The following is a 25178-nucleotide window of genomic DNA, read 5'->3' on the forward strand; positions in this document are numbered from 1 at the left end:
CTTTTGAAGCCGGCGTGGGCGGGAGCGCCCCGCCCGTCTGCCCGGAGAGTGTTCTGCGCATGCGCCGCGCGGGCCGTTCGAAGAGGGGTGGGCGGGGCTGAGGTGAGAGAGCTCGGAGGGGCCACAGCGGCACCCACACCGAGATCGGGGTGTGGGGATGAGGTGAGAGAGCCCTGAGGGGTCACAGCGGTACCCACACCGAGATCGGGGTGTGGGGATGAGGTGAGGGAACCCTGAGGGGTCACAGCGGCACCCACACCGAGATCGGGGTGTGGGGATGAGGTGAGGGAACCCTGAGGGGTCACAGCGGCACCCACACCGAGATCGGGGTGCGGGGATGAGGTGAGCGAGCCCTGAGGGGCGAATGAGGCACCCAGACCGAGACCGGGGTGCCAGGAGGGGCTGTGGAGGAGAAAGGCTCGGGAACGGGGCTCGGGGGCAGCGCCGGGAACGTGGCGAGTTCCCTGAGGGGGACACCGGCCCTGAGGGGGCTCTCCCGAGCGGGGCTCCCCGCGCAGAGAATCGGGCACGGGAGGGTCTGTATCGTACCCTTCGGACATGAGCCTTTCCTGACAATAATTCACATATTTATTTATTTTTCCCGTGAAGAGTGACTCTGTCTCCTAGTGACACCCGGCTTGGCCCGATGCAGCGCTGGAATCGGCCCCGGGAGCGGCGATGAGCTCGTACCTGCCCGCAGAACGCGTTACAGGCACGGGCAGACATCCAAGGAGAGCTGGTACAGAGTGCTGAGGCACGGCTGGGGTGGCAGTGAGGAGCAGCAGCCCAGAATAACCAAGAGGGTTTTAAAAAAATTGACCTTGTTTCTGTGAAAGAATAGAAAAGTGAGAAAGCAGAGCTGCTGAGTGGGGGAAAAATGTCAAAACATACCAGGATGGAGCCAAACACTTTGCTCTGTGTGGTGGAAATTCTCCAGGGAATCCTTTTGTCACCTCAGCAGGGTCTGGCAGCAGGCCTGGTGCAGTTCACAACTGGAAAATAGCTGCATTTTTGAACTGGCTTAAAACTTCCAATTTTGCACCCTAGCCCTGGAACTCTTGAGTTATAATTACCTGTTTCCACCCTGCTTTACCAAGCCAAAGTGAGAAAACAAATAATTTTCTTTTCCAGGCTTCAATCCCAAGTGACTGAGGATGTCAATAGTCACAGTGCAGCTTGGGCAGTGTGGGAACCAGATTGGGCACGAGGTGTTCAGTGCCCTCTGCAGGGACATCCGTGGCACCCACGGGCTGTGCTCCAAGGAGGAGAATGAATCCTACCAGGAGTCCTCTAAGGAAAGGTTCTTCAGCCAGGAGGAGTCTGGAGGTACAGCTTTAAAGGGCTTTTTTTTTCCCCTCTCAGCACACAGAAACATCAAATGGTTTGTGTTGTGACAGATTTGTGCTCTCTGCAGTTCAGATTTGGTTTTGGCACAATAAATGGTTCAGCAGAAATCAGGGCATGGCCAGGTCCTTTCTGTGTTGTCCCATTAATAGTTTGGCTGAAGTGGGTGGGAGGAATAACCTCAGATCCATCCAAACTCATCCACCCCACCCAAATAATCAGCACATTTTCCCCATTTTTGTTTCCTTTCCTGTGCAGTTCCTGCTGCCCGGGCCGTGCTCGTTGACATGGAGCCCAAAGTGATCAGCCAGACCTTGTCCAGGGCTGCCAGCTCTGGCCACTGGAAATACAACAGCCACTCACACTTCTGCCAGAAACAAGGATCTGGGAACAACTGGGCCAACGGGTAGGAACAGCTCCAGCTTCCCTGAGGGAGCTCTGGAGGCTGATGAGCTGCTCAGACTCCCCAGGAGTGGTAACACAGCAGCTCTGGGACTTAAGCACAATTTGCTTTATGAACAACTTCACCTTTCTGCTTTTATTTTGCTGCACCCTGTGTTGTTGTTTTGTGTTACCCCACAGTTACTGTGTCCACGGGCCCAGACACAAAGAAGCAATCATGGAGCTGGTGCAGAAAGAAGCAGAGAAGTGTGACAGGCTCGGGGGGTTTTTCACCATCATGAGCATGGCTGGGGGCACAGGCTCAGGCCTGGGAGCTTTTGTCACCCAGTGCTTGAGAGATGCTTTTCCAACCTCATTCCTGCTGAACCATGTCATCTGGCCCTATGGCACTGGGGAGGTGAATGTCATATTGCCTTTTAAAAAATATTTATGGTTTATATAGAATTTATAAGTTTGTAATCACTGGTTGCTTTTAAACAAAGTATCTATGACAGAAATAAACTAGAAAATGGGTATGTTTTACACTGAAGAAGTTCAAGTGACTCAGTGTCACAGGTAAAGAATTCTCACCAAAAGATCTTGATAATTTAAGTGCTGAAGTGATGCAGATTCAAAAGAAGCTCTGTTATATAACTAGAAAATCTCCTGATATGCCCTTATCTCAGCACTGTCATCAGTTCCCAGGTAGATCTGGTTCCAGCATGTTTGTATGGATAACCTGATTTTCACAGGTCTTGCCCTCTTCCCATGAAAAGCCTCTGAGCTCCTGACCTCATTCTGCACTCTGGCAAAGAAAATGAATCACTTCCTAAATCATAACTGAGGAAACAGCAGGAGCCAGAGGATTATAAACTAAAAAGAGATTAAGTTGTTTGACTCTTCTTTGTGTGTGTGGTTTTTCTGTTTGCTTCCAGGTCATTGTTCAAAACTACAACTCTGTTTTGACTCTGTCACATCTGTACCACTCCTCAGATGCCCTTCTTGTCCATGAAAACGATGTCATCCACAAGATCTGTGCCCAGCTGATGAACATCAAACAGATTTCCTTCAGGGATGTCAATCAAGTCATTGCTCACCAGCTGGGCAGCGTTTTCCAGCCCACTCACACAGCAGGAGGGGGCTCAGGCTACAGCAGAAACCCTTTAGGTACCAAACCCAACGCCCACACACCTCTCTGCACTCACTTCAGCTGGGAATTGGAGTTCTTCACTCTCCTTGCTCAAGGATTTGGATACATCCCAAGTTTTAACACAGGAACAGACCAATTTAGAAGTTTGATCCCGATGTAGCAGAGTCAAAAATAGTTCTTCCCCTGATTTCTGGTTTCATTCTTTACCAAAAGAACTTTGTTTCTCCTTTTTCAAGTGATCACAAACACCCTTGTACCTGTTTACATTTCAGAGGAAATTTGCACAGGGCAGTAATTTTGGACTGGGTTTCACATTTCACTTCATATAAACTCAAACAAACTGAGAGTTTTGAGTTTTGCTCAGGCAGAAGAGGTGAGCAGACAGCTGGGTACCAACATACAGCAGACTGATATTTGTACCTTGAAAGAATTAAGAGAAGGTTGCCCATATTGCTTATAAATTAAACTTCCACATCTGTTTGGAGTGCAGAGAGTCCTTGAGATTTTGATCTACAGTGTAAAATAAAAGTTACTAACCCCCTGTACAGAGCTCAGCAACACACAGCAAGTTTGCATGGCTTTGAAATTGCTAAATCTCCATTGTCTGTTAAACACCTCTTCTCCCATTTGAGCTGCCCTGTGCAATGCCTTTGTCAAACATGAGCAGCTGTCGATTTCTCCTTTCAGGAGATCTGCTGGAGCCGTTGGTGCCCCATCCCGAGTTCAGGCTGCTGGGGCTGAGGAACATCCCCCAGATGCCCGAGAGCTCCCTGGCCTTCAGCTCCTTCAGCTGGCCCGGCCTCCTCAAACACCTCAGGCAGATACTCATTGCTAAAGCTCACATGGAGGAAGGTAAACAAACACCTCTCACTCACCTTTAAACATTCCTTTGTGCAGATGGAATAAAGCTGGGATGTTTTTGTGGAGCTCACAGTTGAGAAAGGAGCTGCTGCCCTCAGCAGGAATTTGCCCCCACAAAACCAGCTGCTCCTTTCAGCGTTCCCTCAGCTGCCACAGCAGCTCCCAGATTGCTCCTGCTCTGCTTCCAGACTCCTCAGTTAATTATAACTATTGGAAATACACAAACCAAACCGACAGTTTGTGGCTGTGCACTTAATTTACATAACTCCTTTGGAACATTCCTTGGATGGTGAGCTCTGCTTTTTCTTTTTACACCTTCTACCCATAAAAATCAGGCTCAGCTCTGCCATGTAATTTACATGGAGAATTCAGTTTACAGCTCCCAGTTATGCAAGGAATGAGCTGGAGGCTTGCTAAGTATAGAAACAGGTATCCATTTTCTCTGGCAGAGTGACTGCCAGGCAAATCCTGCTGGATTAGCAGTGGATTTCTCTGGAGTTGTGTGATTGCTGCTTCATTCATGTGCAGCAGCTACAAACTCCGGTGTGGGCTCACTTTGGGGCACAGGGATAGTTCCCATCTGCATCTTCACCAAACATTAACTTCCTTTTCTGTCTCTTTCTCCCAAATCCCAAAGGTATTGATTGGCAAGTACGACCACCAGGCTCCTCCATCCCCCCCACAAACAAACCCCTGCACTTCAACACTTCCATTGCCAACCTGGTTATCCTGAGAGGAAAAGATGTGCACAGCGTGGACTTGGGTAAGAGGGAGGAGCACAGCCCCTCAGGGCTCTGCTTTCACATCTCTCTGCTGTCTCTGCAGCCAGATCTGACCCCAAAACCACACATTGGACTCCCAAGGCTGATATTCCCTCTACAAACATTTACTGTCCAAGGCCACATTGTCTAATTGCTCAGGGATGTTGTATTTCACTTCTGAGTTTCCTGAAGCACTTCAGGGAAGGAAGAAGAGACTCAGGTCTGTAGATCTGGAATTCTTGGCTAGAATGTCTGAAAATACATTTAGCTGTTTCTGGAGTGATGAGCATTGCAGGCAGCTGGATTATCCACACCAGTGTGCTCCTAGATAATCTAAGGAATCTGTTTAAAAGTTTTATTTGTGCTTCTAAATAATCTAAGGAATCTGTTCAAAAACTGTATTTTCAACAGGCTGCCCCTTCAGCATTGATTAGGCCACACAGGGATCAAGGGTGGCTTTTGTCCAAAGGCCTGTCCTGTTTTTATTACAGGAAGTTTCCAAGATCCCTCATTATACACATCATGGCTAAAGCCTCAGGATGCTTTTAATGCATGGAAAACACCCAGAGCATTTAACAAGTATGAAAAGTCTGCTGCTTTGGTCAGCAACAGCCAGTTCCTGTTGAAACCTCTTGACAGCATTGTAGGAAAAGCTTGGAATATGTTTGCTTCCAAGTAAGTGAAAAGAATTATGCTGGTACTTCATTAATAATTGCCAATATCTTCACTGATTTCTAATGTCTGACCCATTCTTCAACACACAGAGCTTACCTTCACCAGTACACAAAGTTTGGAATCCAGGAGGAAGATTTTCTGGACTGCTTCACAACCCTGGAACAAGTTATCTCCAGCTACACCAATCTGTGATTCATTTCTTTGTCAAAATGGTCTGAAATAGAGATTTTCTGAAAGAACCAAGCTGGAAAACCTTCCATCAACCTCCTGAAGTATGTAAATTATTGTACTGGAGTTATTTTTCATTCTTAGGAGCAGAGTATCTGTGTGTCTGTGAATAGCAAGAACTGAATCTGAACTGAATATATTCCTATTTTCATATTATTCTTATTAAATATATCTAATAAATACCTATTTTTTCAATACATTTGCTATATACTGTAGCTATATCCTCTTCTGACAACTGTTTTTCTCCAAGTTATAAGTTAATTAACTTGTTAACTATTTAAACATATTTGCCATGAGGATTGCTGGTCGACTGCAGATATAAAAACTTACAATTTGATGTAATAAGTACATTTTATAATTTCTAAAGTCAATTTAAAGACTTGGTTCTTTTTACCACGACCACAAGGTGGTGCCCTGGGAAGCTGCAGCTCCCTCCTGGCAGAAGAAATGGAGCAACTTGGGAGGGCTCCCACTAAATTAAAATAAAATCAAAGAGTACAGCAGAATTAAAGATTACCTTGTAGCACTGAGCTCTCTTCTGCCTCTGTTAGCTCTTCATTAATGGTAGGGAGAGTTTTGGGAATTTTTACCATTCTCCCCCCCACGTCACACTGTTCTCCCACAGAAATAACCCCACAGGCCAAAAATTAAAAGAGTTAAAATCACTCTCAAGGGCTTTTCCCTTGACAAAAGGACAAATTTCACAGTGCAGCCTCAGGTTTTAGTGCTATTTCATTTCAAAAATGGCAGCTCAGAGCTGGGGCCTGCTCTGGTCAAAAGGGATTCTCTGCTGTGTCTCTGCCACTTTCAACCATTGTCTAATTTGGGTATTTTCACAGAAGAAACTGCAGGAAAGATTGCACAAGAAGTTCAGAGAAACAGCACAGGCAATTCGAGTTTGCAGGAACAAAGGGTCAGGAAAGGAGACCATGGTGAGCTTCTCCCTCCTCCAAAAGGCACAGGATGTTCAGCAACACAGGAATAAATTCCCCTGGTGTTTTCAACAGATCCCAAACACAATTTCCAGCATCAGAAATGAGAATAGGTGACTCCATGAAAAAACAGCCAAGTCCCAGGAATTCTTTTCCTTCTCACTTCACAGAACAGGTAAAAGGGTTTTACAAAAGGCTGAGGACAGGTAAGTTCCCTGAGAAACAAGGAAGAGAGAAATGGGTCATTGTAGTGCTGTAGCAATAACTAACTTTATTGCAGAAATAACCTCGTGTTATCTCTCTGTAGTCAGAATTCTGAGCATGATGCAAACACAGCAGGTGCTCAGTGCACTTATGAATGATACAGACCCATATTTATGATTTATTTATGGCACTTCAGGCTAATGGAGCAGGATATTGGGTCTTTTTTGTTTGTTTGATGGCAGAATTTGTGCCAGGTCAGGAGACACAGCACAGAGGTAAGATGTGTAACCTCAAAGCAAAAATTAGAATTTTAGCTGTTATAATCCCTTCCTGCTCTGGAGCAGGGGCTGACAGGAATTGTTTTAGGCATCTCTGAGCTTCTTCCTGTGAATGTTTTTCAGTCCTGAAATTCTCACACCCTTTCCCAAAGTGAGCCTTCATTTTTTTGATCTATGATGGGATTCCTTTATTTTTTCCCCAGGATGTGGAGGGGGTCAGAGTGACAGGAAGTGAACAGCCACTATCAAATAGTCATCACCTCCAATTACATTAAAAGATAGAGGAGTAATTCTGTATGAAATTGATAAAATTAATTATGCAAATAAAGCCTGGAAGGAGGCCTTCATTTCATTAACAATTACAATTAAAGAGGTGGATCAAAGGTCAGCACAAGCCAATGGCTCAGGGACAGGAACAGCAGATTCAGTGGCCTTGACCTTGCTTGTTGTAGGCAAAGTCCCCACAGGATGTCCATAAAGCCAGAACAATGCTCCAAACCTCACCATTGTTTGTTGGAATGGACAGGTGCAGCTCACTTGGAAGCTGATTCCAGAACTCCAACTACAGCAGACATTTCATGAATAGGAGAACATTTATTTGACCACAAAAAAAACCAAACCAAAACAAAACCCAAAACAAACCCTACCCCCCCAGAAAAACAACCCACAAACAAAGCAAAATAAACCCACCAAAATTAAAAATAACCTTTAACAACCTAAAATGTTTTAAACACAGTAAGTGTTTTGTAATGTAGTTATAGATAAAATTTATTTATTTGGGCATAAATAGATATTGGTGTTTTTAAGGTTAGACTCAGGACCAGCACAGGGAGGATGGAAATAGGTTAAAGAAAAATTCTGTGGTTCCCACAACAGCCAGGGTTTAATAATTAAAAGAGGAAACTATATTCAAATTTCCATTTGAAACACTAGTGAGAAACACTAAGGTACAAAAGGGCCTTGAATGAGTAATTCACTTCTTTCTGCATTTGCTAATACATTTAGTATGGATAAATATTATTAAATGAGAGCCCAAACATCCAGAAGGAAATAGGACTGAGTGTACTTGAAAGAAATCTGCTTTTTGCTGGACACCTCTTTAAAACCTGCCCAAGAGGAATCAGGAAAGTGATTCACGGATCTGATACAACACAAAAAACAAAAAACCCTTCCAAAAGGAACCGAGCTGCTGCCTTTCCTCGAGGGCAGCCCAGACAGTGAATTCCCCCGGAGTTTCCTGCTCCAGGCTCTGCCCACGCTCCAGAGGCACAGCCCGGACACTCGGGCAGCTTTGAACGGCCTGAAGTGCAGCTGATAATCCTGAATTTGAACCGCGGAGCTTTTCCGGCTCTTTCAGCCCGAGCGGGGCTCACAATGGTCCCTTCTGAGCTCTCATTGTGGGAATCCTGTCCCTGCAGACCCGGCCACTTCCCCTGCCCGCCTGGGGCAGGACTCAGCCCAGCTTAACCCTTTCCAGGAGCTGCAATAAATCAATATTCCCGCCAGCCACGGGGGGAAAGGCTCCAGAGGAGAGATTGGAGAAGCTGCTCCTCAGGAAATAAAGGCGATTTTTAGAGTAAAGGTGCTCCGTGATAAAGATCGTGGAAGAAATGTAAATTTTAACCACTTGTTCGTACAAGCCTCAGAGATATCAAATAGTGGCTCCTAAGAGAGTCACAGTTATCTGTGTGTGAATTAGGTGCTAGAAACCTTCTTGTCTTAAAATCAAACTTAAAAAATCCCAAATGTTACATTGTAAGGCAGAAAAATTAGTAAACTGACGGTGTTCTCTAGGACAAAATTCCTATTTTTAAAGTAAAAGCACTTTAGTGGAGAAACTAAAATAAGCAACTGGTTAAACCAAAAAAAGAGACAGAAAACCATTGCTTGAGCTTTTGTTTCACTGGTTGAACGTGAGGAGAGATGAGTTTGCAGTGAAATGGGTGCATTCTGCAAAAATGATTATTGTACATATTTGGTTACACGGACAATGTCATGTTTACTTAAGGCTCACAAAAATACACTTCAGTTGCCTGAGAATGGTGTAATTGTGGGCAGATGGCAGGACTGAATTTGAGTGTGTGCCCAGCAGTGTCCAAGATGTGATGGATCATTTACAGGAGCACGTCAGGAGAGCAGAGCCCATGGAGCCAAATGGGAAGTGGCCTCATCCCACAGGCTGAAGGTGGAATCAAATCCTGCCTGGACTTGGCTGGCAAAGGGCAGCTGTGGCTGCTCCCTGGAATCTCCTCACTGAGGGTGGTGAGAGCTGGGCACTCATTCAGAGCTGCTGCTTTCCAGATGGCCTGGAACAATCCTGACTTCAAGGATCCATCTTTCCATGGAAGTGCTTTGCTGCTGTCTGGCCTGTCCTTCTGCCACTTGAGAAGAAAACACTGGGAAGTTTCTTCCCCACCCCTCCTTGGGCAACCCCAGCCTGTGTGAGCTGACTGGGAGTCACTGAAGTCACCAATTGTGTTTATGGAGTGATCTGAAGTTGTGAATCTTTCCTTTATAGGCTGAATTTTGGTGAACAAACCAAATGCAACTGATAAAGTCAAAATCATACATTTGGCAATGAAAATCCAATTAAATACTCTGCTCCCAGGCAGAAAGCTTCCATTCCCCCCCACCAGCCACTGCTCAGGGTTTCACATTATTTTCCTCTATAAAGACTTAGTCAGGCTTCCCCTCAAACCCAGTATTTTCACATAAAAAGCAGACACAAACCTGACGTGTGCTGTGAAAGGAGACTTCACTCTTCAGTGACATGAGGAAGGAAACCTCAGCACTTGGGGCCCTGCTCAAGCTGAACAAAACTACAGGGAACAGACTTAAACTTGGCCAAAAAAGGCTCCACACCGAGGGCAGAGAAGGCTCCAGGGCCCAAGGGAGGGACTTCAACTTTAAAACAACACTTAAACCTTTTCCTCCTTCCCTGAACTGGAAAGATCTCTCAGTCACAACTGGAACCTGTTGCCAGAGATTGCCTCACTTCCCCCACAGACACCTGGCTCCTCCGGGCTGCCATGAGGCTCCTGTGCTCCAGGCCTGCTCTGGGGTTTGCCACACAACACAAGTGGGAGAGACACTTTGTACGGAAGTTCAAGGAGGCAACAGAATTAAAATCACCACTTGCAGTAGCAAAATGCTGCTTTGGAAATGTTTTTGGCATCCATTAGTTGGAAGTCGAGTAAATACCGGCTTCAGGCATCTTAAAAGTTTCTTCCTCGCTGCTCCCCACCTCGAGCCTTACACAACACCCAGGAATGCGCTGCCTGTGTCACAAGAGGTCAGCTGGGCTGAGGAGAGACCTACAAATCCAGGAATCTGAGAAATGAAATGTGTTGTTATGAAAATATCCTAAATATTAAGGGCTCTCCAGAAAACAGCTGCAGCAAACCAAGCACTGAGAGCAGTGAGGTTTCCAACCAGCCCAGAGAGGGTTTTGTGACCATGGTGGGATTTGCACGATGTTGTAAATCTGAATTGTGTGTTTTCACTCTGAGACAAAGAAATGCTGAGCACAGGAAATCTGTGTTTTCCCATCAAAGGATGGAAAAATCCTAATAAAACTTTCTGAGGAAAGCCACAGTCCCTCAAAGCGTGAGCCTTGAACGAGGAACTGATGTTTTAATCAGCAGCAGCTCCTGCGAGAGAACTGCCAGGTTCTTTCCTGACAGCACAGAAGCAAAGGGGAACCACAAGCTCATTTCCTGCGGATAAAACAAGCTTTGGGCAATGCATTGGCTCTCTCAGGAATTCCTTACAGGTGGTACCAGAGTCACCAGAGAGTCACCAGAGTCACCAAGCCATTTCTGAGCCCGGCAGAGGCGTTTCCAGGAGCCGGGCGTGGCTGTTATCAGAGCAGGAACAATACCCCGAGCTGACACCTCCTCTCTCGCCCTCGGGCAGGAAAGAGCCGCCAGTTTCCTCATTGCCACAGCCCGGGCAGCCCCGGGAAGCTTCTGGGAACACCCGAACAATGAACCGGGACCTGCCCTGGAACATGGAAGATTCCACACCAGCTCAGCAGCTCCAGAGAAAAACGACCTTTGGTTTAATGCTAATGGAGTCACTGCTCTTTGACTCATTCCAGGGATAATAATAATAATAATAATAATAATAATAATAATAATAATAATAATAGTAATAGTAATAAATTAATAAAACCTGCTCAGCACAACAAAGGGCAGTACTAAAGCAAACGAAACCCAAGCTGGGCCCATTCCACAGGTTCACATTTGCACCTTTGTTTCATCACACCTGGACAGCACCAGCAGTGAACGGGCTGAGTGGCCTCAACAGCCTCTTCAGTCAATTCAACACAGTAATAATCACATTTTTTTCGATAAAAATATCAGGTTTTTTCTGAATTCTTAACACATTCCGAGCAGTCACTGATTGCAGGGCTCTCCCCGTTTGCTGGGAGGTGACATAACAACGGTGAGTTTTTGTTTGAGCTCCTTCCCCTCGTGTGACAACCGACCCAGGGTGTTCCAGCCTCTCCCTCTGCCACCACCGCCAGAACAATGTTCTGCTGCCTTTCACCAAGGCCGAGTGGATGCATCAATAAACAAGTGAAATGTGTACAGAAATTCACGCCAGCGTTTCATGCCCTCCATTAGGCACTTGAATTAGCAAAGTCACAGCGGGCTCAGAGAGTTTTTCAGCACAATCTTTCTAAAAATGACTTTGCAAGAGCAAATGCAGACGTTTCCCTCCTGTCTGAACGCACCAGAGGGACAGGGGTGGCTCCACTTCCCTCTGCTGAGGTTACAGAGACCCAGCACTGATCCCTCACCTGCCCAGCAGGATCCCCTCCCACTCCCACACTCCACCAGCTGCTGCTGCAGTCTGGAGAGAGCTGGGGGAAGTTCTGTTTTCTTACTGCTGTGCCTTCTCTTCAAAAAACCCCAACCAACCAGAATTTTAAATCTCAGAAGAGTCATTCCAATTACCTTATCTATATCTACATTCAGCCTTTTAATTGCTGATCACAAAGTATCTTTTACCTTTGTGTTTCAAAGAAAAACAATTATTTTTACCTCCAAAGAACAAACTCAACCCCCACTTTTCTTTACACCTGCCATCGATTTTGTTCACTAATATTTATATTTCTTATTGATAATCAGGGACACATCCAGAGTGTTGTGCTTGCACTTAGCAGTGCCTGCAGCGAGAGGGAGGCTGACTCTGACAAATTAAATAACGAAGGCCAAAAGCACAGCAGGGAAGGACCTTCTGGAACAGCATCAAGCCACTGTCAAGTGTTAGTGACAAGTATCTTTTAGCAGGAACAGGCAGCTGGGGGAGTTGTGAGGGAGCTGCTGGAACAGAAACACAGCGTGACGCTGGCACGGAGGGAAGGACTCCAGGACAGGGAGCAGCAGCTTTCCTGTCCTGATGGATGAGAGGCTGGAACTGGACAGTCTGACCTGACCTGGCTCGCTGTGACCTGAGCTCTGCTTGCACCAACAATTGCAGCCTGCTGGGGCACAGGGGGGCTCACTGCCACCTCTCAGTGCCCTCAGAGCTGTGGGGAGGCAAAACCCTCCCAGAAAGAAGAGGGAGAGCCCTACCTGACCTCGTTTCACAAGTAAGAGACTAAAAAAAACCCCACCTCTGTCATATTAAAGTCATCAGTTGTTCTTACAGGACTGTTATTCAGTGTGGTTTTCTGTCATTCCCAGAAAAAGCAAGATACTTTATTTAGTGTCTTAACTGCCAGAAACAGCAGTGAGGGATCCCTAAAAATAGGGATTTGTGCCAAGATTGTTCCTCTTGCAAGAGCTCCCTTTGGATTTGTCCTCAACACACTGAACTGACTGACTGCTTCCAACGTGTAATGAAGATGTGTGCAACAAAAAGGAAACTTTGGGTTAAGGGAGCAAAATCCATGTTTTCTGGCCAAATGCTAAAGGCTGAGTCTCTCTCTGAAGGCACAAAATGCAGCTGAATTATCTTCTGTGTTCACACTGGAGAATGTTTGGGACAGCAAATGTCACAGTGTTACCAAGAGAGTTCAATACAGAGAATGGAAACAATCCAGCTGAAATAAACACTGGGAAACGTTATTTCTTTGTTTATTTAAGCAAACATAAAACTATCCATTGCAAATCTCATCATGTTCGTGTCACTTTTGTCTCTATCATTAGGGGTTTTTTTACCTTTTACCAAGTCTTATCTCCCAGGTAGAATGATCACTTCCTTCTTTAAATAGTGTTAGAAAGCTTAAAAATAACAGCAGAGCTTATTGGAATGGACACATGGAAACACAAGCTGAAGAACAATATATATATATATATTTCACACTACATATCTGTAAACATATTGAACCAAAAGTAGGAGAAAACTTTCAGTTTTCCTTCTGGTTTTCCAGCAGGCAAGAGGCAGAATTTTAAGGAGACCTCCAAAGCTTTTAGAAATGTGCAGTTTATTGGCTCAGGCTCAAGGAAAAAGTTTTTTTTTTTTTCTCTTTTAGTTTTTGTTGCAGTGTCCTAATTCCAACCTGAGAGGACACAGGGACCCCAGCATGGCATCAATGCAATCTATCCCCTCCCAGAAGTGTGAGAGGTTAATGAACACCTGTGTCCCTCAGGGGACAGATTTAGGGACCAGAAGTGGGGCTGTCACTGACCCAGTCCTGGGGGAAAATGGAACTCTGAGGTGATCCCTTAAAAGTTCAACACTGAGGGTTTGTAGGCTGAAAAGGTGAAGTTCCAAACAGCTGTGGGGTTTGGAATTGTACCAGAACAAGTTTTTTGTGACATTATTGTCAAAGGTCAGATTAATTAAGATTCAGTAAATACTGTTCACCTTTTAAACATCACCAGGAGCAGCTGAAGGCCCTTTGTGCTTTAAACTCCTGTGCTGGCACTTCCAGATACTGGAACTGAACCTGTTGAGTCCACACAAACCCTCCCCAGGCGTTCCCAGCTGTGCCTGAAGTTCTCTGCGAAGCCAAAAGAACCGGTACAAACCTCACAAGGGCTTTGTCCTGCACGGGGAGCCACTCCCAGCCCCAGCACAGACACTGACGTGCTGCTGATGCTCAAATGGAAACAGCTGAGGGATGGATGAGGCACGGTCAAGATGAGAGATACCAAAATGTCAGACAGCCTACCGACTGTTGTTGCCATGAGATCCAACAGTCAACATCAGTCTGATAAGCTATCCGACAGGATGGTACAGCCATGGATGGCACGACGCTCAACACAACAGCACCCCTGCCTCCAGCCCTGCCTCACCTGGCCCCTGAGGAGGAGCAGACTAAGATGAGCCAAGCAGCAGCTCAGCCACCTCCTGAGAATGATCATTAGGAAGGCAAATTAATTAATTCTTGGTGCTCACGGCTCGAGGATAAAAATAAACACGGATGGTTCGCAAGTGATCAGGGCGAGGTGGGTACAGCAGCAGTGGGGATTGATGCACTCGGGAGGGAAAAAAAGATTATAAAATCAATTCTGGTCTGTACATCTGAGCTGATCACCACAAATCTGACTTGGTTAAAGGTTCTCTAAAGTTCTCTGCACCATTAGTGGGTAGACACAAAATCTGGAATCTGAGCTCTTCTCCCCTCTCTTCTCTCCTGCCCACAGTTCTGGGCTCAGGGGCAACACCTGAGCAGAATTTAGGATAACCAATCTTGTTCTCTGTTTAACCGATTTAAGCAGTGACTGTGCACAGCCCTTCTCCTCCCTTTGCTAAGCAAGAAGTTCTGAAGAAAAAAGAACAAAAAACAAAACAAAAGAACAAAGGGTTTGAGCACCATCAGTGCAGGAAGGATGAGCAAACATGCACAGAGCATCCAAAAGTGAGAGAGGAAAAGAAAACAGCTTAAAAAGACTGACACAAGAAATTCTGGAATGATCATAAGATGACTTTATAAAGTTGTTTTTTTTTTTATATCTTAACTTCATTCTAAATATACAGAATAAAAAACGTTGGCTTCAGCATTTTGACATCAACCATCTCTGCTAAACACCATGGAGAGGGTGGCTTTTCCAGCGTGCAATGCAATGGGACACTGGGAATTCAGACAGAACAGCCTCACCATGAGGGACATGCAACACTTTGTTACCCGACCTGTACTCAAGTTATTTACATTTTCATGGTCTTGAAACTTTATGGAAAAAGCAAACCAGCCACCCCTTCAAAAGAAAACGTCACCCTCAGGTCAAATCTGAACTTAAATCAGGAGATGGAGAGGATTAAATCATCAGTTTTGGAAGTAATTTGTATGGACAACGTTAGTGTTAAATTCCATTTGACATCCCATTGTCCACCCTGTAAAACACAACCCAGGCTCATTTACACCTTACCGTAACATTTATAAGTTTGCCAATGAAACCGTTGCTCCAATATCCAAATTACTTTCAAAAAAAAAAAAAAAAAAAACAAAAAAAAAACAAACACAACTTGTTAAGAGTCGAAAATTGATGTTAAAATTTTTCCCCCCTTTTTGAATAATGCTGTTTTTTAAACATATGAAAAGATGTGTCATTTCTCGTGTCTGCCAAAACCCATCCTGAGGGGTTTTTCCCATTTTTTCCGAGCTCATTTGGTTTTTTCTTCCGAGTACATCTTCTGTTGCAGTCGCTTGGCATAGCTCTGGGCCATGGAGTTGATTATAGATAAGATAAAATAACAAACCATGACAATCACCAATTTTTCAAATATCCAGGATAGCCAGTTTTCCCCCTGAGGAGACAAAACAGAAGGAGGAGGAGAATGAAGATTAGTGGACGGGACAACGGAGAGTTCTGGGTGAAAGGGGAAAGCCTGACCGTGTCTTTATTCTGCAATAATCGAATTAAAATCAGGAATCAAGTGCGAGCTGACAGGATTCCTGCAGGTCCCTCTGCAAAACCCACTTCAGTCCCTTGACACACAATGCAGGAGGGGCTGCCAATGCCCCGGCGGGCAGATGACGAATCCCTGACCATTCCCAGTTTGCTCTCAAAGTGATTTATTATTCCCAGTATTGTCTGGGCTTCGCTAACAATTCGTGGAGTTCAAAATCAGCCTGTCACGTTCCCCTCGAAGAAAACAACCAGGTCATTGGTTAACAATGTGGTTTTTTTTCCCTAAATTGACTTTTCTGGGTTATCTCACTCTTTGGTGTCCCTGGAAGTCCAAGGGAATCCTCAAGTTGTGCCTTTTGTCAAAGGAGGGCAGCAATGCTCTGCTCAGAGCCCAGCCAGAAATCAGTGCACATTTCCTGACTCAGCCCCGGATCTTTTGTGGGAACAAACGGGCAAAGGGGCTTTTCCAACAGCCGCAAGTGAAATGGGAGTTGGATTCAGTTGATTTTTTATCTCAGCAGCCTAAAGAATTTTATATCACAGCTGCTCTGTCCCACTGAAAATACAGGGGGAGTTTTAAAAAATACTTTTAAAAATTTTTAAATACTTTTTTCTGTGTCAAAGGACACTTCTGCCCCTCGTACCTGCTCCAAACACTGTAATTGCTTTTGCTTTCAAATAATAAAGGCTCAAGGATTTTATTTCTCTTACTGTCCACTGAGCCACAGATCCCACCGGCTCCTGAAGCATCGGTGCTGCCCAGTTTGTTACTATTTCACATGGAAAGGTAAATCTTTTCTCCTCAATTTTAACTTTTCTCCTTCAATTTAACTCCGCTAATGCAGAGAGGCAAGACAAGCCACCGGTTTTGATTTATATTTCCACTTATTCTCTAAAGGATTTAACTCCAGAAGCACACAATTAATATTTTTAATTCCCAGATTGCTCTTAAAATGAGATTTTTATCTATTCCCTGGCTCGGTGCAGATCTTTGAAAAGCAGAATGGGGAGTTATATAAAAACTACAAGTCTAAGACAGGCAGGAAAGAGAAAAAGTGACTCAGGGAGGGAGGGAGGGAGGGAGGCAGAGAGGGTCTTACCTGTGGCACAGCACCGTCGGATTTGTGGTGAAGTTTTATCCTCTGAGCTTCCAAATATTCTTGAAATGGCTTCTGAAGAGAAGGACCTATACTCGGAATAGCACTGATGGAAAGTTCATCCCAGAGAACAAGACAAAATAGAGGAGAAAAAAAAAACAAAAACTATTTTTTTTTTTAAAACTTACCACTTTACCTAATGAGAACAAAGTTCAGGCTGAGCCACAGCTCAGCAGGGAACTCGAAGCTACTCGAGCAAACAGAAATAAACCACATTTCATCTTTTGAGCTGATACTTCGGGAGGGATGCATTTCCCCAGATCCTCAAAAAGCGCTTGGAAATAAAAATCTTTGTGAGCAAAGCGGCGCTGGGCAGAGAGGAGGGAGAGGAGCATTTCCTGGGAGGCAGCAGCGCTGAGAACCCAATGAATGACTTCGGAGAAGTCCCACATTTATCAGCGGCAGTTCCTGTAAGAACTGGTTTGAACCGATTAATGAGGAAATGACTGGGGCTTGTGTCATCCCTCGGTTAAAAAAGAAACTGCCCGGCCCAGGCCTCGCCCTCTCCCTCTCGGAGCCGGCCCCTCTGCCCGGCCAAGTCCTTTTTAGGACAATCCGTGCGTCATCCCTTCCCAAAAGAATGTGGGAGCGCTGGTGGAGCGCCTCCCCCGAGCCGGGATTAACAAAGGAACAAAGGAGCGGCCCCGGGGCCTGCCCCGAGCCCGGCCCGGCCTGGGCCGCACAGAGCGGGGCCCGGCCCGGCCCGGCCCGGCCTGGGCCGCACAGAGCGGGGCCCGGCCCGGCCCGGCCCGGCCTGGGCCGCACAGAGCGGGGAACGGCCCGGCCCGGCCCGGCCTGGGCTGCACAGAGCGGGGAACGGCCCGGCCCGGCCTGGGCTGGGCTGCACAGAGCGGGGAACGGCCCGGCCCGGCCTGGGCTGGGCTGCACAGAGCGGGGCCCGGCCCGGCCCGGCCCGGCCTGGGCTGCACAGAGCGGGGAACGGCCCGGCCCGGCCCGGCCCGGCCTGGGCTGCACAGAGCGGGGAACGGCCCGGCCCGGCCTGGGCTGGGCTGCACAGAGCGGAGGACGGCCCGGCCCGGCCCTACGGCTCGAGCCCGGGACGGGAGAGACCCCGGTCCTGAAATCCTGCTCAGCGGAGACCCCAACCCCTGAAAGAATGGTCACAGCCCTTCAAAACATCCCCAAAGTTAAACAGAAATTCTAAATGATTCATCAGCAGCCCCCTGGCCTGAGCTGTGTGGGGAGAACAGTCCCAGAGTTGGATGCACCCCATCCCAACTCCAGCCATGGGGCAGTTCTCATTAGTGACCACTTGAATTGCAAACAGAAGGGAGTTTTTTGTTTAATTTTAAGGAAATCGCTGTGTTTTACATTATAAAACTACTCAAATTCACATATAAATTCTAAATGACCAGCAGCAGCCCCCTGGCCTGAGCTGTGTGGGGAGAACAGTCCCAGAGTTGGATCCACCCCATCCTAACTCCTCATTAGTGACCACCTGAATTGCAAAGAGAAGGGAGATTTTTGTTTAATTTTAAATAAATCATTGTATTCTACATTATAAAACTCCCCAAATTCAAATATAAATTCTAAATGACCAGCAGCAGCCCCCTGGCCTGAGCTGTGTAAGAAGAACATTCCCAAAGTTGGATCCACCCCATCCTAACTCCTCATTAGTGACCACTTGAATTGCAAAGAGAAGGGAGATTTTTTCTTTAATTTTAAAAAAATCACTGTCTTTTACATTATAAAACTCCCCAAATTCACATATAAATTCTAAATTATCAGCAGCAGTCCCACAGCCTGAGCTGTGTAAGGAGAACATTCCCAAAAGTTGGATCCATCCCATCCTAACTCCTCATTGAATTTCAAAGAGAAAAGAGATTTTTGTTTAATTTTAAGGATATCATTGTGCTCTACATTATAAAACTCCTCAAATTCAAATATAAATTCTACATGATTCAGCAGCAGCCCCCTGGCCTGAGCTGTGTGGGGAGAACAGTCCCAGAGTTGGATCCACCCCATCCTAACTCCTCATTAGTGACCACTTGAATTGCAAAGAGAAGGGAGATTTTTGTTTAATTTTAAATAAATCATTGTATTCTACATTATAAAACTCCCCAAATTCAAATATAAATTCTAAATGACCGGCAGCAGCCCCCTGGCCTGAGCTGTGTGGGGAGAACATTCCCAGAGTTGGATGCACCCCATCCTAACTCTTCATTACCAACCACTTGAATTGCAAAGAGAAGGGAAAATTTTGTTTAATTTTAAAGAAATCACTGTGTTCTACATCATAAAACTCCCCAAATTCAAGTATAAATTCTAAATGACCAGCAGCAAATCCCAGAGCCTGAGCTGTGTGGGGAGAATATTCCCAAAGTTGGATCCTGCATGGGGCAGCTCACATTAGTGACCACTTGAATTGCAAAGAGAAGGGAAATTATGGTTTTTGTTTAATTTTAAAGAAATCACTGTGGTCTTCTACATTAAAAAACTCACCTAAATGCTGATTATTTGGATTTATTAAATCCACTACTCCGGCTGCTGCTCCAGGGAGGGTTTAGCACAACCCTTCAGAGCTACACCAGGTGTACACGGAGGAGTTTTGTCCTCTCTCCCAGTGGCTCCACCATTCCCTTCATCCTCCTGCTCTGACACCAAACTCCCTTTTCCAGGCCAATTAAAAAATAGCAGCTTTCTAATTTTAGGAATTTCTGAAAAGCACGAAACAAAGTGTCTCATTCTCCTCCAGTAAATCTATTTATTCCCTTCATGGCCAGGGGCAAAAGAGGTTTTGTGAACCCATTTCCCAGCAGAAAGTCGCTTCCCCTCGTGATTCACCACCGGGTGAGGAAACTGTGCCCGGACTGGTAAAAATTCTGGGAAAAATAAAAACAACCCAACAAACAACCTGTGGAGCCCAAAGCACGTCCCTTATTATTAATTTTACACAAGATGTGTCAATGTTCCAAAGCATTCCTGGTGTTCCAGAGGTGTCTCAGCACTGACTATTCCTGGGAAAAGCTCTCCCAGGACCCGCAGGACGAGTCACAGTCAGAACATCAGGGACATTCTGAAGTTTATTTTCTTTCTGAAGAGCCACTGCAAGGTAATGGTTTACTTTTGAACTCCTGCAGGATTATGAAATGAGGAATATTTAAATGATGAGGGATAAATGATTAACAGGGTGGTGTGTGAGTGACTCCGTTCCTCACCGAGAGCTGAACCCCGTCAGGCCCCAAACTGAATTAAAACACAGAACAAAGAGATCAAACCCAAGTTCAGAGGCTTGAGGAGTTCCTGGTGCATCAAAATAATATTTCAAATTTTTTTCTCACTAAATAATTCACTTTTTATTTCTTTTTCTGGTCGTGACTATTAGTTAAGTGCACAAAAATTAATTTTATCAAAGTAATTTTGTAGAACTGTGAGATCCTAAATGCAAGGACCTCAGATCTTATTTTTGTACATTTGTAAAGTATTTAATTCTGAAAAAAAACCGTGCACAGATTTTTATATAAGGAGTAAAAAAAAGCAGAGGAAAACCTAGAAAATCAGGAATCCACATGAAATTATTGAAATCCCTTCTCAGCAGCATTGGTACTTTTCTGGACAAAATTCAATCATTTAATCACCCAGTTACGTGCCACCTGATAGCCAAAAGGCATAATCTTAAATTAAAAAAAAAAAAAAAATCTTTAAAATGATTTAATGTAATTAGAGTGAAGTGAGTTGTGCGTCCCTGCAAACCTCAGAGCTCCGAGGAGGAGGAAAATTTGGGATTAATTTTGTGGGCCAAATCTGTATCACAATTCCTGCACTCAGCACCTCCAAAAAACCCCAAATTTCACAGGGCTGGAGAAGGGAGATGCTGGAAGATAACCCCAGAATAATACAACCCCAATTCCCTGTGTGTTCCTTTGGGAATCAAACCCATTGTCTTTGAAATCCAGAAAATGGAAGGGGAAATTTTGATCCAGAAGTTGTTTTAGAAACCCTTAATGGTCAATATTAAATTTTCGTCTGGATTCATTCTCATTCTCTGCTGAATTTTGATGTTTTACAGGGAATTGAAACTGAGAACAAGCTCCTCAAAATTGCAGTAGCCTTTGGTAATCCTAAATTCACTAAAATCATAACATTTCAGTCAAAACCATTAAAATTATTTCCATTCTAATACTACAGCAGAAACAGCCATTAAAAATTTGGATTCACTGAAAAAAACCCACTCTTGGTGCCTGTTTTCAGAACAATTACCTACTATTAGTAATTAAACAGATGCACTTTATTATTTTTTTTAAACTCGGAGCTACAATTTCTATCTGAAAGACAAATTCTAAAGCTCTTTTTTTCCGATAAATAAAAGAAACCTCCCCATCTGTTTGAAGCACCACATGAAGAGATTCAGCAAAGCTGCTTGAGGATTATTTTAAAAAATTACACCAAGACCTTGCAGAGCCTGACTCCAAAAGCTTCCAGCCCAGTTACAGCAAATCTGAGTTTAAATGTATTAATTTGCTTTTCCAAGAAACAACTGTCAACTGTTTCACTGGTGGTTAAATGATTTTTGAGAAATTTGACATATTTTTAACAGAATCTATGGAAGTACAGAAAGATTTTTACCAAAAGCACCAGGATGAAGCACCAAACCCAGAGGAGAAAAAACTGTATTTTCATCTTACAAAAAGTAGGAAGTTTTTTGATATTTCAATCATCTGCATTTTAACTAAGATTAAAAATACTTAATTATAACTATTTAATAATGATATTTGGACTTCTGAAAGACATAATTTCATCTTATAAAGTCTTTAGGAGCATGGGCTGCTCCTGAGTGACTGGAATCTCTCAGCCTGTGCTTTGAGAGGTCGGGAACACTCAGGGAATTAATTCCAATTCTGAAGTACAGGTCTCCAGTAAATGCTGCCCCTCGGGGTCATTGCACCAATATCTCACAGAAAATCATAAGTTAGGATATAAAATTTCCATTTTATTAAAGCATATTTGGATATTTGTTCACTTTTCCAGAGAGAAATGTTAGAATTCACAAGTGTTTTTTTTAAACCACTATAGACTCAAATTTTGGGGACAAAACCATGATTTTTCATGAATGAAAATTTGAAATTTTATAGAAGTTTTGCATTTATTAGAGGCCTCGAACACCAAGTGATGCTGAAGCAGCTGGTTAATAACCCTGAGCTGTTCTTAAACTGATCCTGATGGAATTAAAAATATAAATGAGAACCTGAGCCTGAGCCCTGTGCACAACTGGGATCCAACCCCAGTGGGATGCTCAGGAAACTGGGAGCACTGGGAGGGGTCACAAACATGGGAGTTTATTTAATTTCATTTAATTTTATCACAGCAATCCTAACCTGGAGGGAAAGCAGAGCCCTGTGGGGGAACAGAAGGTGCAAACAAGGCTGGACACACCTGGGGAAGGTGATGCAATATTGAGTCACAGCCCCACTTTATGGGATAATCCCTCCAATATTCACTGCCCTCAGCCTGGAAAATCCCTTTTCCCTGAGACTCCACACGCTCGGGGCAAACAGCAGCAGGTTTTGGGGCTGAAACAGCCAGAGGAAAAAACCATCCTTTTGGGAAATGGCAGCAGAATTCCAAAGGAAGACAGCAGGGAAGAGCAGCAAATCCCTGTGGGTTTGTCAGTGCCAGGCACTGCCCAAGGCCAGGGATTATCTCCTGCTGCAGAAAAGGGAGGGAAGTGGCACTGGAGGATCCCACAAAGAAAGGGAACGTGCTGGGATGGGCTCCTCCCTGCCCGGACCTTCAGCTCTTTTTAAATCATTTCTTTCAACGGGATTATTGGCAGCCAGGCCAGAGGGGGAAGGCAAAGGGTTTCACCTTCCCAACACTGATGGAAAAGGTCATTAAACAATCCCCACCAACACCAGCTGAACGAGATTCCCATTTCTCTGTCCCCTGTGAGAACACGAGAAAAATCCATCCTGCAGCTCCAGAGCAATCAAACATTTAGGAACAGGCACCGAATTTGGGGATTTTGCTTTTTTAGGGTATTTTAGCCACCCCTCCCTCAGAAGTTCCACTCCAGCACTTCTTTGGAAGTCAGGTATTTTAAAAACCATTGAAAAACAGATTCCAGTGGAAATATTTTTATGCCATTGGTCAATTATAACAAAACTGATTCATTTGCATAACGTGTCCCTTGTCTCAACAGGGCACCTTTTCTTCCTGTGAGCCCTCTGAGCCTTCAATGGTTAATTTTTTTCCAGACAGTGATCTAAACTGGCTCAACGGTTAGTATTTTAATGAGCTGTCATTTCCTGTGCTGATAAAGATTCTCACAGTATTTAAACCATCCATTTCCCCGAGGCTCCACCACCAGCAGCACGACCCTGCAGTGACTCAGAGGGGCTCAGCCTGAGCCTGACTCAGCCCTGGGAGCTGGGACTGCCCAAAACCTGGGTTAGGTTTAGGGAAACCTGGGGCTGGGGCTGCCCAAAACTTGGATTAGGTTTAGGGCTGCCCAAAGCCTGAATCCTGGAATCTGGGACAGCTCAAAATCTGAATCCTGAGAGCTGGGGCTACCCAAAACTTGGATTAAGTTTAGGGAAACCTGGGGTTGCTCATAATGTGAATTCTGGGAGCTGAGACATCCCAAAATCTGAATCCTGGGGCTTCCCAAAGCTGGACCCAGCTCCCTTTCCAGCCAAACCAGAGCCCCCAGCTCCCACCACCATCCCCTCTGGAGCTGAGCTGCTTTCTGTGCCCAGAGCCCTGAATTGTAGAAAATAAATCTGGTTTATGGTCAGGATCAACAGGGAGGTTTTGGGGTTAAAAGGCTCCTTGGCAGTTTCATTTGCTTTATGAGAGGAGGAAAGGAGAGCTCTCGGTGGAGGTTACAGAGCTGAAATGGGCCCAGGTGTGACGTGGGTTCCACCTGAGCCACGCTCCAATGGCCAGCCAGACCAGGAGGAGAAAGCTCCAGGGCTTTTCCTCCTTGGGACATTCTGTTATGTTCAATCAATGCTTTCAAAATTTGCAATTGCAACATCTCTGACCTGCCTGTCCTCAGCTCTTGCTCACTGCTGCTCTTTGGAAGGAAACTTCTGCTTGCTTTTTAAAGGTTCTTTTTTTGTTGTTTTTTTTAAACTCAATTTAGGGGAAAAAGCCCTTGCTTATTCAGAGTTAAATCCTTCAAGCCTTTTGCAAATAAACTCTTCTAATTCTGTTGTGATCCACTGGAAGGCTTTCAACACCAAAGCTCCTCAGATTTCAGCCACATCTGTGTCCCTTTCAGGGCACTAAAGCCATTTTTGTGTGGAGCTGCTCTGCTGTGCTCAGGACACATCCCCCAGGTTTCTGATGTACCTGTGGCAGGAAGGTTGGTGAGTTTTTAACCAACAATTGGTTTAACCTTCCAAAATTCCTCCCAGGAGGTTGTGAATCCACTCTCTTCCCACCCCAGGACAAGATTTCTGGTTGCCCTTTCATCACTCCCTGCCTTGTGTTCTAAAGAAATAAAACCTCAACCTGTATTGTAAATTATTTTTGACTAAAAAAACCCACCCCCAACAATCTTTAAGCAAACTTTCCAGTTACCTCAGTCACCATGATCTCATTTGTGCTTTTTTGGTGAAAGGAACATCACGCTCCCTTTACCAGCATCAACTGAGATTAAGTTGTAAGCAAAGAATTATGGCACAAGAAGTAGCAGCAAACTGGTTTGTCCAGGCAACACTTCCAGTACCTGTGACCAAAAAACTGCTTTTCTTTCAGTTCTGCAATCACTCACACTGCCCTGCAGAGCTGGGAAGGGTGGAAAGCTGGCCCACAAAAACCACTGGGTTAAGAACTGATATTTTTGGGTGGATTTTGCAGAGTTTGTTGGATTTTCAGAGGTAACACCCACGAGAAGGGGCTTAAAAATCAAAACAGCAAAATCTCACTGGCTTCTGTTTTATCTCCACAGTTATTCACTGAATTAACTGAATAATAACTGAATTAACTAATCATTAACTGAACAGATGAGTCTTTAAGAAGTAACAAGGGGTCAGAGAGGCTGTGGCTGCCCCATCCCTGAAGTGTCCCAGGCCAGGCTGGACGGGGCTGGGAGCAGCCTGGGACAGTGGGATGAGCTTTAGGATCCCTCCCAACCCAAACCATTCTGGGATTGTGATTTACAGGCAGGAATTCACTGCTTTTGCTGTAGGATCCATTCCTGGACCTGAGCACCTCTTTGCAGGAACAATCCCACACACTCCAGCCCAGTTCATCATTAACCACAGCCAGGGGGAATCTGTGCAGGGTGGGATTTCTCCTACAAAAATGGAGATTTTCTTTTTATTTCTTTCTAACCAGAATGGATGGCCACAGTTTAGTGGATGCTGTGTGCTTTGAGAACTACTTCTTCAGTAGTTTTTTTCTGGGAATTCTTAATCCACATTTAAAACATCA

The 25178-nt window shown here is 45.0% G+C and overlaps 2 protein-coding genes across 3 annotated transcripts in view; one reads left to right on the forward strand and one right to left on the reverse strand.

The window, feature by feature from the left end:
* Positions 1–609: 609 nt before the first annotated feature.
* On the forward strand, positions 610–5478 carry TUBD1 (tubulin delta 1). The gene is made up of 9 exons (XM_083875350.1): positions 610–739; positions 1132–1326; positions 1603–1750; positions 1927–2143; positions 2661–2892; positions 3563–3727; positions 4374–4499; positions 4989–5172; positions 5262–5478. Exons 2-9 carry the CDS (start codon positions 1155–1157, stop codon positions 5362–5364), a joined length of 1347 nt encoding a protein of 448 aa, XP_083731476.1. The 5' UTR covers positions 610–739; positions 1132–1154; the 3' UTR covers positions 5365–5478.
* Positions 5479–14683: 9205 nt separating this feature from the next.
* The window catches only part of VMP1 (vacuole membrane protein 1), a 60855-nt gene continuing 50360 nt past the window's right edge, over positions 14684–25178 (reverse strand). For both annotated transcript variants that reach the window (XM_083875189.1, XM_083875190.1), the window contains exons 12-13: positions 16722–16824; positions 14684–15517 (exon numbers count right to left, since the gene is read on the reverse strand). In XM_083875189.1, coding sequence (XP_083731315.1) covers positions 15374–15517; positions 16722–16824 — 247 coding nt within the window. In that variant the 3' untranslated portion in view covers positions 14684–15373. The remainder of the gene's footprint in view (positions 15518–16721; positions 16825–25178) is intronic.

This window comes from Zosterops lateralis (assembly GCF_965231275.1).
Source record: "Zosterops lateralis genome assembly, chromosome: 19".
Lineage (NCBI taxonomy): Eukaryota > Metazoa > Chordata > Aves > Passeriformes > Zosteropidae > Zosterops > Zosterops lateralis.

Coding starts and splice junctions, on each gene's coding strand:
- TUBD1 (XM_083875350.1), top strand. CDS start 1,155: ATGTCAATAGTCACAGTGCAGCTTGGGCAGTGTGGGAACCAGATTGGG. Junction 1,751..1,926: donor GGGAACAACTGGGCCAACGG/GTAGGAACAGCT, acceptor GTTACCCCACAG/TTACTGTGTCCACGGGCCCA. Junction 3,728..4,373: donor TAAAGCTCACATGGAGGAAG/GTAAACAAACAC, acceptor CAAATCCCAAAG/GTATTGATTGGCAAGTACGA.